The sequence below is a fragment of the Acipenser ruthenus genome, chromosome 3, assembly GCF_902713425.1.
Source record: "Acipenser ruthenus chromosome 3, fAciRut3.2 maternal haplotype, whole genome shotgun sequence".
Classification (NCBI taxonomy): Eukaryota; Metazoa; Chordata; class Actinopteri; order Acipenseriformes; family Acipenseridae; genus Acipenser; species Acipenser ruthenus.
Window position 1 is genome coordinate 79,521,615 of NC_081191.1, and position 12,140 is coordinate 79,533,754.

At 36.2% G+C, this 12,140-nt stretch overlaps 1 protein-coding gene across 2 annotated transcripts; it reads left to right on the forward strand.

Annotated features, from left to right (window-relative positions):
• The first annotated feature begins 2,078 nt into the window (after positions 1-2,078).
• LOC117394331 (somatomedin-B and thrombospondin type-1 domain-containing protein-like) lies at positions 2,079-11,873 on the forward strand. Of its 2 annotated transcripts, XM_033992474.3 has the most exons (6): positions 2,079-2,222; positions 2,503-2,785; positions 6,602-6,796; positions 8,276-8,354; positions 8,810-8,986; positions 11,604-11,873. In XM_033992474.3, the coding sequence occupies exons 2-6, from the start codon at positions 2,560-2,562 to the stop codon at positions 11,719-11,721; spliced, it is 795 nt and encodes a 264-aa protein (XP_033848365.1). In that variant the 5' UTR covers positions 2,079-2,222; positions 2,503-2,559; the 3' UTR covers positions 11,722-11,873. The 2 variants fall into 2 exon arrangements, with proteins under 2 accessions (XP_033848365.1, XP_033848364.1); XM_033992473.3 differs by having other exon boundaries at positions 2,079-2,785.
• Positions 11,874-12,140: the final 267 nt, after the last annotated feature.

Below are 12,140 nucleotides of genomic sequence, written 5' to 3' on the forward strand. Positions count from 1 at the left end.
GTAAATAAAACCACATTTCCCAGGTTGTTGCTGCAAAATACTTCTACTCAACATAATTTATATTAAAAAAAAACGGTGTAGTACAAAGTTGTAACAGATGCACAAATATACATTCCTTTCTGGCATTTACCATACCTCCTGCAGAGGACTCATTAATTTCAACATGCCTTACACATAGTTTGAGCCAATTAAAACAAAATAAAATGTAAGAACTCTGAAAAATGTTAGCTTGTGTGAATTAAGTTACATTGGTTTAAATAAGGCCTACTGTAAAACTGTACATTCTAAACAGAACATGAGAATAACAAGAAAAAAGGCACTCTGCGTGTTGTACTCTGTATACAATTAGATCATTTAAGTGATTTTTTGGGGGCAAAATTAAAGATGACAGTTACGGACACTGGAATGCTTTTACTTCATTTACTTCAATTGCTCATTCTAATTATAGATTCCATCCCACTGGCTTGTCAGTGTATGTCTAGATGTTAAAACTGGTCTTTTGAAAATACCGGAATAGAGCTACTGCTTTATTGAATTAATTGCTAATGTATTTATACTTGGTTATGTTTAATACGCACAATTAGTTTAAGACGCAAAATGATCTTTCTGTATATAATCATTTAGACAAACAGACAGGTTGGTATAAAGTGATTAGTCAGATGACATACAGTATCTTGAAAAAGGACAAAGGTGAAAATAAAATGTGAGCTAATGTACAAAATAAACATTCCATTCATAAACTTGGCATTTCTTGGAAACTTATGAGCTCCTTTCAGCTCTGAATTTGTAGATCTGGTTAAGATTAACAGAATAAAGGGCTCCCTGAGTGGGCTCACCTGGTAAAAGAACAGCCATGTGGTGCGCAAGGTGAGTCATACAGTTAGGGGAGTGCAGGTTCACATCCTGGGAAGGGAGCATCGCATTGGCTCTGGCGCTCTTGTGGGTTAGGGAGGCAAAACCAGCAGGGATTATTTCTCTGCATGATGCTACAGCAAACCCTGCTGGTCAGGCGCCAAGTGAACCCAGGCAGACACATGCAAGGCTGGCCTTTATCCTCCAGAGGCCGAAGGCTCGCTGACATCCGCTCTCGAGTTCCTGGGTGTAAAAAAAGAAGCTGACCTGGTCGTGGGATCAGAGTACTCTTACTAAACCTTCAGTTCTCCTGAGCTGTTTGGAGAATCGCTGCAGTGATGGGAAAAATAATTGGGCACACTAAATAACAAATAAATAAATAAATAAACAGTATGACTTAGAAGCAGACTCACTATACCCAGGATTTCAGCATAATAATCACCTTAAACATTTATTTTTGTGAAATAATAATACAATGGCTAATGTTAAATAACTATCATTAAAAAAACAAAGCACACTTTTGTGTACTTTGGACCTGTATATTACTTGTTTTTATAACATTACTATTTTTAATTTACTTAAACCAAAAAATAAGCATATTCCATTTTGGAGTAAAAATAATGATAATGTAGCCCAATTAAGTGCTATTTAGAGAAGAAACACACAGAGGAGGAAATGACAGTGATGACATTCCAGACTGTCTTGATTCCGCTGGCAACATCAGAAACGACCCTCAAAAAAAGTAGACTCACTCTTTGATGCCTTACTTCAACTATCTTATATATCTCATTGCTACATTTACATCACTCGGTTAACATAAATCCTGGCATATTGTTAAACTATATGTGTGTTTTTTCTTCAATGGAAATTGTTAGCTATTCATTATTTTTCTTTTATATAGCTATGTAGCCCAACATATATTTCGGCACCACAACAGTAAGATTGTCACTCTGAATTCAGTGATACCATGGTACCATATGAATAAGACTGTACAGTGGCTGAAGCCTGCACAGGGACACAGTGGCCTGTCAACAACTCATCAGTATCAGTGCTACTTCAGAAGAATTACAAACCAGGCAAAACACAAACACCAGGTAAAGGATTATTTGTGGTGGCTATATACCTGGGACACGCCTGTTTGAAGGGATCATTACCAGGCGAAATAATATGATGACAGAGGGGTTGATTTACATACCTCTTATCTGGAGTAGAGCCAAATGCTCACATTCCTCTCTGCACTGTGAGAGCTTGGTGTAAAAGCAGGCTGGGAACAACTCTCTGATCTGACTCCAGTGCAGAACAGTCAAAGACGAGTGAAAAAAACGTTCAATCTTACTCAGCGCATTCTGCAGCGGTGAAGAGGGGACACTGTGGGTGACTGCTTCCAGAAAACATCTTGGCTCTGCAGACCCAATAGAATTTGCAGCCTTAATTAGAAAAAAAAAACTAAGAATGGGTCTTTTCTTCACAAAGAGTATTCTGTAAACTTGTTTTACATGTCCATTAAATATCTATGCCAAGTGGAATTTTTAGGACACAAGGATTAGAACAGTGGAAATGACTTCAGAATATACTAAAGACAGAAGAGAATGAGAATTGTGCTTTCCTTTAAAAAGTATAAGTAATAAAAGCTTTTTTTTTTTTTTAAAGGTTCTTTTCTGAATACGTCCTAAAGGGTTGTTTGGATTTTGATAATTCCTGTTAAACATGAGTGGACTGGACGTTAAGGGAGGCTGTTTGGTGCTGCTGGCTGCTCTCCTGTGGCTGTCCAATCTGGCTGAAGGAGGGTGCTCTGCAAAGTGCTGTAAAGGCAGAGACCCGACCTGCAGTAGCACAGACTGGAGGATGGACCGGGTCTTTGGGACCTGCTTCTGTGACGAAACCTGCAAACTCATAGGGGATTGCTGCTATGGTTACACACAAGAGTGTCCAGGTAAGCAATGCATCTCTCCAGCAGAATAATACAGCACTCCCTTTAATAAACTCAAGTGTCGGCAGTGTTTGAAATACAGGATCCTGGTTTGCCAAAATCGGATTTATAAAAACAGAAAGGGTCTAGTTATATACCTTTGGTTTAAACTGCTACTGTAAAATTTAGCTAAACAATCACTGAAATTGAAGTACTGGTAATGAATTGTATTATTATGAAGCTGATTAGTTATCTTTATTTATTGTTTGAAGTGTGTACTATAGAAAACAGATATAGAAACCATTTCTATATAAAACCTATTTCTAAAATTTAAAACTTGTGATTGAATAATAATCTGATCGATTAATCACCTGTTTGCTACTGATATGAAATCAAAAGACAATTACAAATAAGCATTAACATAATGATATTTACTGCTAATGTTTAACATACATATATGTACGTACTTGTAATTTGACAGTTTTGAAATATAATTAGAATATAGCCAAAGTGAGTCATTTAAAATATTCACTTTTTACTTGCTGTTTGTGATGTTTTATGAGTTGAGGGCTCACATCACATCTGGCTCTTTTTAATTTGAACGTTTCATTGGAAGTTGAGGGAGGGATAACTAAAAATGGAGGGTTTTCTTTTTCAATTGTGCCGAGAATGGATCGTTTTTAATGATTAATTGCATTTTTTGAATGAGTATTCTAAAGTAAACAAACTACTTCCAATTACCTACACAATGAAACCCAAGGAAGCTATGCAAAGCGACATGCTTTACACAGTGTAGTTTAAAAGCATACCAAACTTCAAAGCTTTCTAGTACTTTCATTAATTCTATTCAGAAAAATGAAAATTAATGTGATGTCAGGATTAAGAGTGCAAAGGCATTTTTTTAATATGGAAAGATTACACTGGTTACAATATGCAAGCTAGGGATTATAGAGATTGTGCAATGCTTTGCTGGTGATGTCAAGGGTTGGGCTCCAGCTGTCATTAACATGTATGTTTTCCTGTGAATACAAGGACCTGAGTGAAAATGACAGCAAAGTGCTATGACTCACCAGGGTGCCATTGAAACTGCTTTTCAAGCACAATGAATATTGGCAGCTATTGTGCTGGGCTGCCCATGACATGGCTTTCACAAAGTACAGTTTTGTTTGCTACTTTAATAGCTCAAATAAGCTAGCAGCGCAATATCAAACAAAAAGACCGACAGCAACTTCGAAATATATTGTTGTCCACACAATTTACATATCTCCTTTAAAAACATTTTTTTTGTTTTTAAAGTTTGTTTTGTTTTAGTATTGCTGGGCCTCGTTAAACCTAATTATTATTATTATTATTTTTAATTAATCATTTTTTAAAAGCTTTTGACCAAGAGTTATTTTTTTCTATATACTGTATATAATACAATAAAGATTGATATGCATAAAAATTAAACCGATTTCATAGTTTATTTGTTTATGAAAACTGAGGATGGATTTTTAACTATTGCAAAATAGTATATAATGGACCAGATACCAGACTGAGAATAGATGGATTGTCATCTTTCTGAACAGTAACAGCCTCTGCTGGCAGTAGCTGGTAATACAGGTTATTTTGGATTAAACATACTTGTATGCTATTTAAGTCATTACACTGGTCTCCATTTAATGAAGAACTTTTGGTTATGTGCTTGTATTTCTTACTAACATTTGGAATATGGAGATATTCCAAAGGCTGCAATCAGACCATGTGAACTACAGCAGCTATCAGGATGCAGCAGTGTATTTGCAACATAAAAAGGTAAAGAGCTAAAAGATAATAAGCACAATAAAAAAGTGGAACCAGTAATAATAATAATAATAATAATAATAATAATAATAATAATAACAATAACTAGAACTGCCAGGCAGTTTTACGGCTTCCAAGCTCAGTACCAGTTGGACATTTTGACAAGCTGTAGCATTGCAGCACAAGTGTCAGCAACAGATCAGTTTTATGGAGCAGTTTCAATTCAACATACTGCATTAGTTCATTATCTCATAATGCTTTATAACTTTAAACACCATAGTAACCATGATACTGCACACACTACAGTCTACACACTGTAAGGAGTTATAAGCTAATTTTACATTTAACCTTAAGGAGAGGTCAAAGGTCACAATCAAGGCAATTTTTTATAATCTAGCATATATGGTTTCCTAAATGTGTTGTATAGTAACCATAACCCTATGTGCACTGTAAGGAGTTATAAGCTAGTTTTAGATTTGACCTTAGAGAGGTCAAAGGCAAGGTGGTTTTTGGATAGAGCATATATGGGTTCCTATCTGTGTTCCATAGTAACCATTAAACTATATACACTCTGTAAGGAGTTATAAGCTAGCTTTACATTTTAACTTGAGAGGTCAAAGGTCGCAGGCAAGGTTATTGTTGGATAGAGCACATATGGTTTCATATATGTGTTCCATAGTAACCATTAACCTATCTGGACTTTGTAAGGAGTTAATAAGCTAGTTTTACATTTGACCAAAGATTTTGAAAGGTTTTTAAATTAATGCATCAGGCGGCCATCTTGCTTTACACACAAACACAATTTTTGAAAAAGTCAATTGTACTGTCATAGGGATGATGCTTGTCAACTCTGGAGTTAATCAAGTAAACCATGTTCAACTGAAGCGGTTTTAAATTTAAGAACGAAACATAGGTCTGGCTGTCATCTTGTTTTACGAAAGAACACCATTTTCCCTATTTGAATTCCATTGTCCCCAGGATGATGCCTACCAAGTTAAGAGTTAGTTGGTTAAACGGTTTGCAAACAGAAGCAGTTTGATGTTTGGGTGAGTTTTTTGGCAGCCATTTTGATGGTAAAATTTATCACAGCAACTTCTGCTTCGCAAACTTGAAGCGGGTTTGGTTGCTGATGGCACATGCAAAGTTTCAGATCAATTGGTTCACTGGTTCCCAAGAAGATTTTGAAAGGTTTTTCCAAAAGAATGCTTCAGGCCGTCATCTTGGTTGATGCATGAGATCAATTTTTTTTGCATCTGAACTGTAATCTACACGGGACAATACCTGCCAAGTTTCATGTTGATTGGTTACACCACGTGTGAACAGGAGCAGTTTAAAATTTTGGGAGGAAAATCAACAAAAAAAATACAAAAAAAAAAAAACCCTTTACAATAACAATAGGCTTCCCAAGCCACCTTGGAAGCCTAATAATAAAGCTATAATAGGGTGCAAGCAAATATTCACATATACAAAATCATTAAAAGCACATTTACCTGCAGCCCCTGTATGTAACAAAATGTAAACAGAGACATACATTTCAGAAAGATTAAATGCTGACACATAGCTAGATTTTGAGATTTCGGTCCCAGTGCTTGAGAACACATAAGGTTTTCTATTTAAACTTAGTTAAAACTGCTTTTTTTGAAAGCATTGTACTTTTAATACATTTTAAAATAAGCTTTATTTGCCCAATGCAGATCATGATTCGTCACTTCTCTTCCCTTTTTAAAATGTTTGCAATTATTCTCAATGGTTCGGAGTGCTGTTGCTCTAATACTGAAGTTTTTTTTTTTTTTGGCTTATTTAATTGGCTGCCATTTTGCTTGTATGCTTGTTTTGTTTTGCCATGTTTTTTTTTTTGCTTCCTGGTTATACGATGTATGCTTAATTTTAAATGATAAAAGCATGTTTCAACACCATGCCACCTAGAAATAAGTAATCCACACCATAGTAGACAACCAGGGGGCTAACTAGACATTTACAAAGGACCAATGATCCTAATCAAAACAATATTTTAATGAATGAGCAAATAAAAGATTGTAATGAGTCTTTTGTTTGTAGCCCAGTCCTGCACAGTTAGCGAGTGGAGTCCCTGGAGTGGCTGTGCCCTGCAATGCAAACCTACCTACCGGGTCCGCATACGAAGCATTGAGAGAGAGCCCAAGAATGGAGGGGATCCTTGTCCAGCCCTGGAGGAAAAAGCTGGCTGCCTGGAATACATCAACTACCAAGGGCAGTACTGTGCACATACACATGGTAAGACAGTTATCAGTAGTTGCACTATTACACTAGCCCTACCAATACTAACTTTGACAAGCACACTCCAGCTGCGTTTGCCTGCCCAGTGTCTTTATATCTTGTAATTGAACCAATTAAACCTCAATCCAGGTTTACAGCGATCACTATTTAGTGATTGCTATAAATCCTGGAATGTATGGGCCTGTGACCGGGTAGGGTAGGTAAGGAGACTCAGAGACCAGAACTTTATAGTTGATGCACCCATACGTTTATTTACAGCAATCCATAACAATTAAACACACAACTAACCAGCATCGCACTGTGCCTTCACCAGCACTCCTAACACCCACGATCACCCTTTCTGTACACCTGTATCTGGAGCCTAATTAATCGCTTATTTAATTTACAGCTCCAGCCACATTCCCACGTGTTTTTGCAGGGAGGAATTTAACCCCCTCCCTGCCACCCAAGATTTCCCACACACCCGTGCACTGGCAGGGCTTCCACCCTGCCACAGGGCCCCTGAGGACTGGAGTTTACTGGGAACTTGGGCAAAACCACCAAAAAGGCAGAACTAAAATCAGAAAGAAAAACCAAACTTGAATAGAATTTTTTTTTACACTTTATTTCTTCTCAGCATCTACCTGTGCTTTTTTTTTTAATAATTCAGCTTTAAAAACTGTTCCATACCAGGAGGACTCAATTCTTTAGTTATTTATCCTGACCATTGACCATTCTATTCCCTCAAGAATTTGTGCAAAGAAACACCTATACCAAGTTTCACTCAAAAAGTCACTTGTCACTTGGGGGTGTGGTAATAATAGATTTAATATCATGCTGTTCTGCAGGAGTCATTTTATACAGGATCCCTTATACCCAACAGATGGAATATGACTTAGAATTACTACCTGCCTGGGCTGGAATCAAAACTGTGCTGCTGGTCCAGGCTAAACTCTTTTGCTAGCCTGTCCAATACATGTTTTTTAACCAGTCTACAAGCATTCCATTTTTTTAAACAATATACTATATAAGGTCATACATTATACAGTGACTTATTACACAGATTTAGAGGTGTTTCCTTGCCAGCGGGGCCTTTAAAGCAGATACCATCCACAAAAGCTCCTTCCCCATCTGTCAGACTGAATAGCTGGGAGGCATTTCTGGCTGCGGACCACATTCTGTACTCTAGAAACAGGACTTCTTATTGTTTCCAAATTGGCAGCGACTTTGAAATGTATTTATTTATTTTTAACTAAAAAGTCTAAATTACAAAACAATAGTTACAAAATTAGAAATTAAACATACCAGATATTTCAATTGGATTGTTTATTTTACAATTTGACATTATTGCAAATGACACAGGCAAAAAAAAAAAAAAAAAAAAGTTAAGAATTACAATTTTAGTCCTAGACTGCTGTATCAACTATGAACATTATTAGGCATAAATACTGTGACCTGTAAATGTACCAGTCTGTTACATACCAGTATTCTTTTCAGGGCCTGCTTTTATTACAACCTTGGAATACAATAAAGAAAGAAGAAAACGAGATCTGTCCACCGAATCAGATGCTGCTGGGTACAGTATCTGAATCTTTTTGTACTGTAATTGACAGCATGTGGTAAAACAGTTTGTAATCTTTTAAGACATTTGAACAACTTCCTTTTTTACAGCCTGTATTTTCTATCAATAATGAACTCCAACAAACTAGATAAATGCTGCACAGGTGTTAAGCAGTCAGCTTCCATTTTTTTTGTCCCAAAGGTAAAGTAGTGTTGATCTACAGAGGAACTGCAGATTTATATCTAGAAGAAACTTAAGACAACAAAATTAAAGTAAGACTTTTACAACCAAACAGTATATTCTTTCCATATGGCAAGTTGCAAACCACTGCATAATTTGAGTGTTAAAGATTTTAACGGTATTCCTTGTGACACAAAACAAGTTATTTATTTTCACCAAGAACACACTAGTGAATCAAGTCAAGCGATACATGAATTCCTTTAACCCTTTCTGTTGTATTTCTTTATCAGGTATTGTATGGAATTTAAGCTGGAATCCCTTTCCCAGCAGTGCACCATGGAGACCCGGCCCTACGCGCGATGGATGCAGTATCTACGAGAGGGCTATACAGTATGTGTAATTTGTCAACCACCAGCTATGAACAGGGACAGCCACAGCTGCCAAGGAGATGGCACAGACTTTGATAGGTAATTAATGTTAGGTAATTAATGTTAATAAGTCCATGTTTAACATTTTCTAAAAATTGCAGTCAGCGAGGCAGTCTTAGGCAAAGGAAATCTGAAAACAAACAGAACCGTTAGCACTACATCAAAGCAAGATTGATACAGCAATATTACAACAACCACTTAGAAGCATCTCAGATTAATTATGATTCATCAATGATAATGTTTTATAGCATTTGTAAGTTATGCATTCATTTTATTCTGACTTTTTTTGTAAAAAAGTACAACTGATCGGTTGAGTAAAGAATCCCCCAAGCCACATAATTATGCTGTTTTGTGAACTGGGAAGAAATAGCACAAAAAACACAACAAAATATTTCAGAACCCACACAAAAATCTTATGAAAGTACTTCTTTCTTTGATCAAATAACTTGACAAAGAGCATACTCTATTCATTTACACAGATTTTTATGGGCACAAAGTTACACCATTTTCCTGTTTAGTCCTGTATGCTCTAAAGTATTGTAAAAATGGTTAGCTTTCTTAATTTTGGTTTTTTTGTTTGGACCTGAAAACCAAAAAACCTTACTTATTTTTTATTTATTTATTTTTTTAACTATTTGTATTGTGTATTATTGCTAATACATGTTTATTATCATAAAAATCACAACCTACTTACTATTAATACAATGGTGATTACACATGTAGTTTGATATGTAGGAGTAATGATAATTTCTAGAACAGTGATTGATATCTATGGATAAAACACCTTACATGTTCTGTCTAAATTCCAAGCCAAGTCTAACATAGGACATTGCCAAGCTATTTTGGGTGTTGCATATCAGCATGAAAACACCACTACTCTCAGAAGCAAAAGTTTCATCAATGCATAAAAAGACTTGCTAACTGTAATTGTGTTCACATTGGCTATGTTTACAATTACTTTGTTAGACAGACCGGTATATTCTCTTTCCTTGACTTCATGTTGTTACACATTTTATAAAAGAGTGGTACGCACCGAAAGCACGTTCCAGTCTATGTTGGCTTCATAAAACAGCATTCAGTACCATTACATTATATTGGCGTGACAACTATAAAAAAATATTTACTGTATATAACTGCAACACAAATAAAGCTCATTCCAAAATATAATATCAGACTTGTCTTAAAGGCGCAGGTCACATGTTTTTCAAACACCTACTGGTGTGTTTGTATGCATTGAAATGGTAATTGCTTACTATTAGGGTCCAAAATGGTCAATTCAGCTTTTTTTTTCTCGTTGAGAAAATGTAATGCAGAGTTAGTTTATTTAATAAAATGTATTATAAAAGAAACACTAAATCCCCCCCGAAAAACAAAATAGCTTAATTGGCCATTTTGGACCCTATTGGTAAGCAATTATCATTTAAATGCATACAAACACACCAGTAAGGTGTTGTCAGATAGTAGATCGTTTATTAGCTTTCTTCTGTGTAACTCTCGCTTACAAACAGGAATCAACCATTTTCTTGAAACATAAGTGGCCAGGCATAAAGTCCTGACTGAAAATTGTTTTACCAAAATGTTAACAGCGTGATAGTACAATAGACAGAATATAACAACGTAGAAAAAAACAGAAGATAAGGGTCTGAGTGTCTCACCTGGTATAAACACGGCCACCTGGTGTGCAGGGTGGACCATAAAGTCAAGGGAGTGCAGGTTCACATCTTGACTGTGCAAAGTGACCGGTCTTCATCTGGCAGGTACTGTTTCTCCTCATCACGCTACTGTGGACCTTACTGGTCAGGCGCCTGATGAACTCAAGTGAACACCTACAGAGGCTGGTAGCCTGCCGACATCTGCTCTCGAGTAATGAGGCAATTGACTTAGAGGAGTCATTGGGATTGGAGGATGCTCACTGACCTTCAGTTCTACTGAGCTGTACACTTTTTGTAAATCTGCCTCTAGGTACATCTATATCAGATTTCATAAGATCCCATAGAGACTAGTGTAAAGATTATCACACAAGCGGTCTTCTCATATAATGTTGTGCATTCAAGAGACAATAGGTTTGGTTATTTTACCACTAAAAAAACAGTAGATATGGGTTCAGTTCCCTTCTTTTTAATAAACAAATACAATTAGCACAGGAAATGAAAGATTGTCAGCAGAATGACTTCAGTAATATTAGCCTAGCAACACCAATTAAAATACAATGGCGCCCACATCAGCAGTTAAATCAAAATGTTAACAGTGTACCATTCCAGTTTTTTTTTTTCTGTTAACATGACCATTCTAGTCTTATTTACAAGTTTTCCACTATCGTATCAAATATCTTTCAAAGAAAGAAATATTACCGCCACAATAACTGGAAAATAAGGGAAAACAATACTAAAAGCCAAGAAAGGCTTGGGAAAACGCTAACTAACACACCTTTAAGAACCTCAGGTGTACTTGGCTTACGGTTGGAAGAATACACACCAATCCTAATGCTCTAAATTTACATGAGTTCTAGTGATACATTCCCTAGTGGGAGTGCATTTATAAAAATATCACCTCAAACTGAAATTTTACACTCTCCCAAGAGTGCCCTGTGAAGGTGCTATCAATTACACTGGGCATTCATCAAGTACTAATGCAGTTTTCTTCATTTTTGTTGCAGAAATAAAATCCTTCACTGGCAAGCGGTTGGCAACTCTCGATGCAGGGGAACATGGAAGAAAGTCCAAAGAGTGGAGCAGTGCTCTTGCCCAGTTGTACATAGTTTTGTTTTTACTTGAATACTTCTGGAACACCAACCTAAACACATTCCTGCTGTTGGTTACCACTGTATACTTTTTTTTTTTCATTAAAAAAAAAAAATCTGTATATATGTAACAAGATTGGCCGGTGAAAACGCTACAGTATTGTTAAATAAAAAATGTGATATTAATATTCATTCTTGTGTCCTGACATCTTCATTACCCGAACAAAAAACCCAATTCATTTTTCACTGAATGTATGCAGGGTATGAAATGATGCATTGATTATCATTCAAGTAGCTGACATTTGAGACTAAATATCACATGCAAGACCACAGGAATTCCTTTCTTTTTTGTACTTTTTTGAGGTTTGTGAAAGACTGACACTGAGACAGTGGACTACTTCAATGATCCTACAAATCATTTATATTGGGGATAAAGTATCAACAGTAGTATAA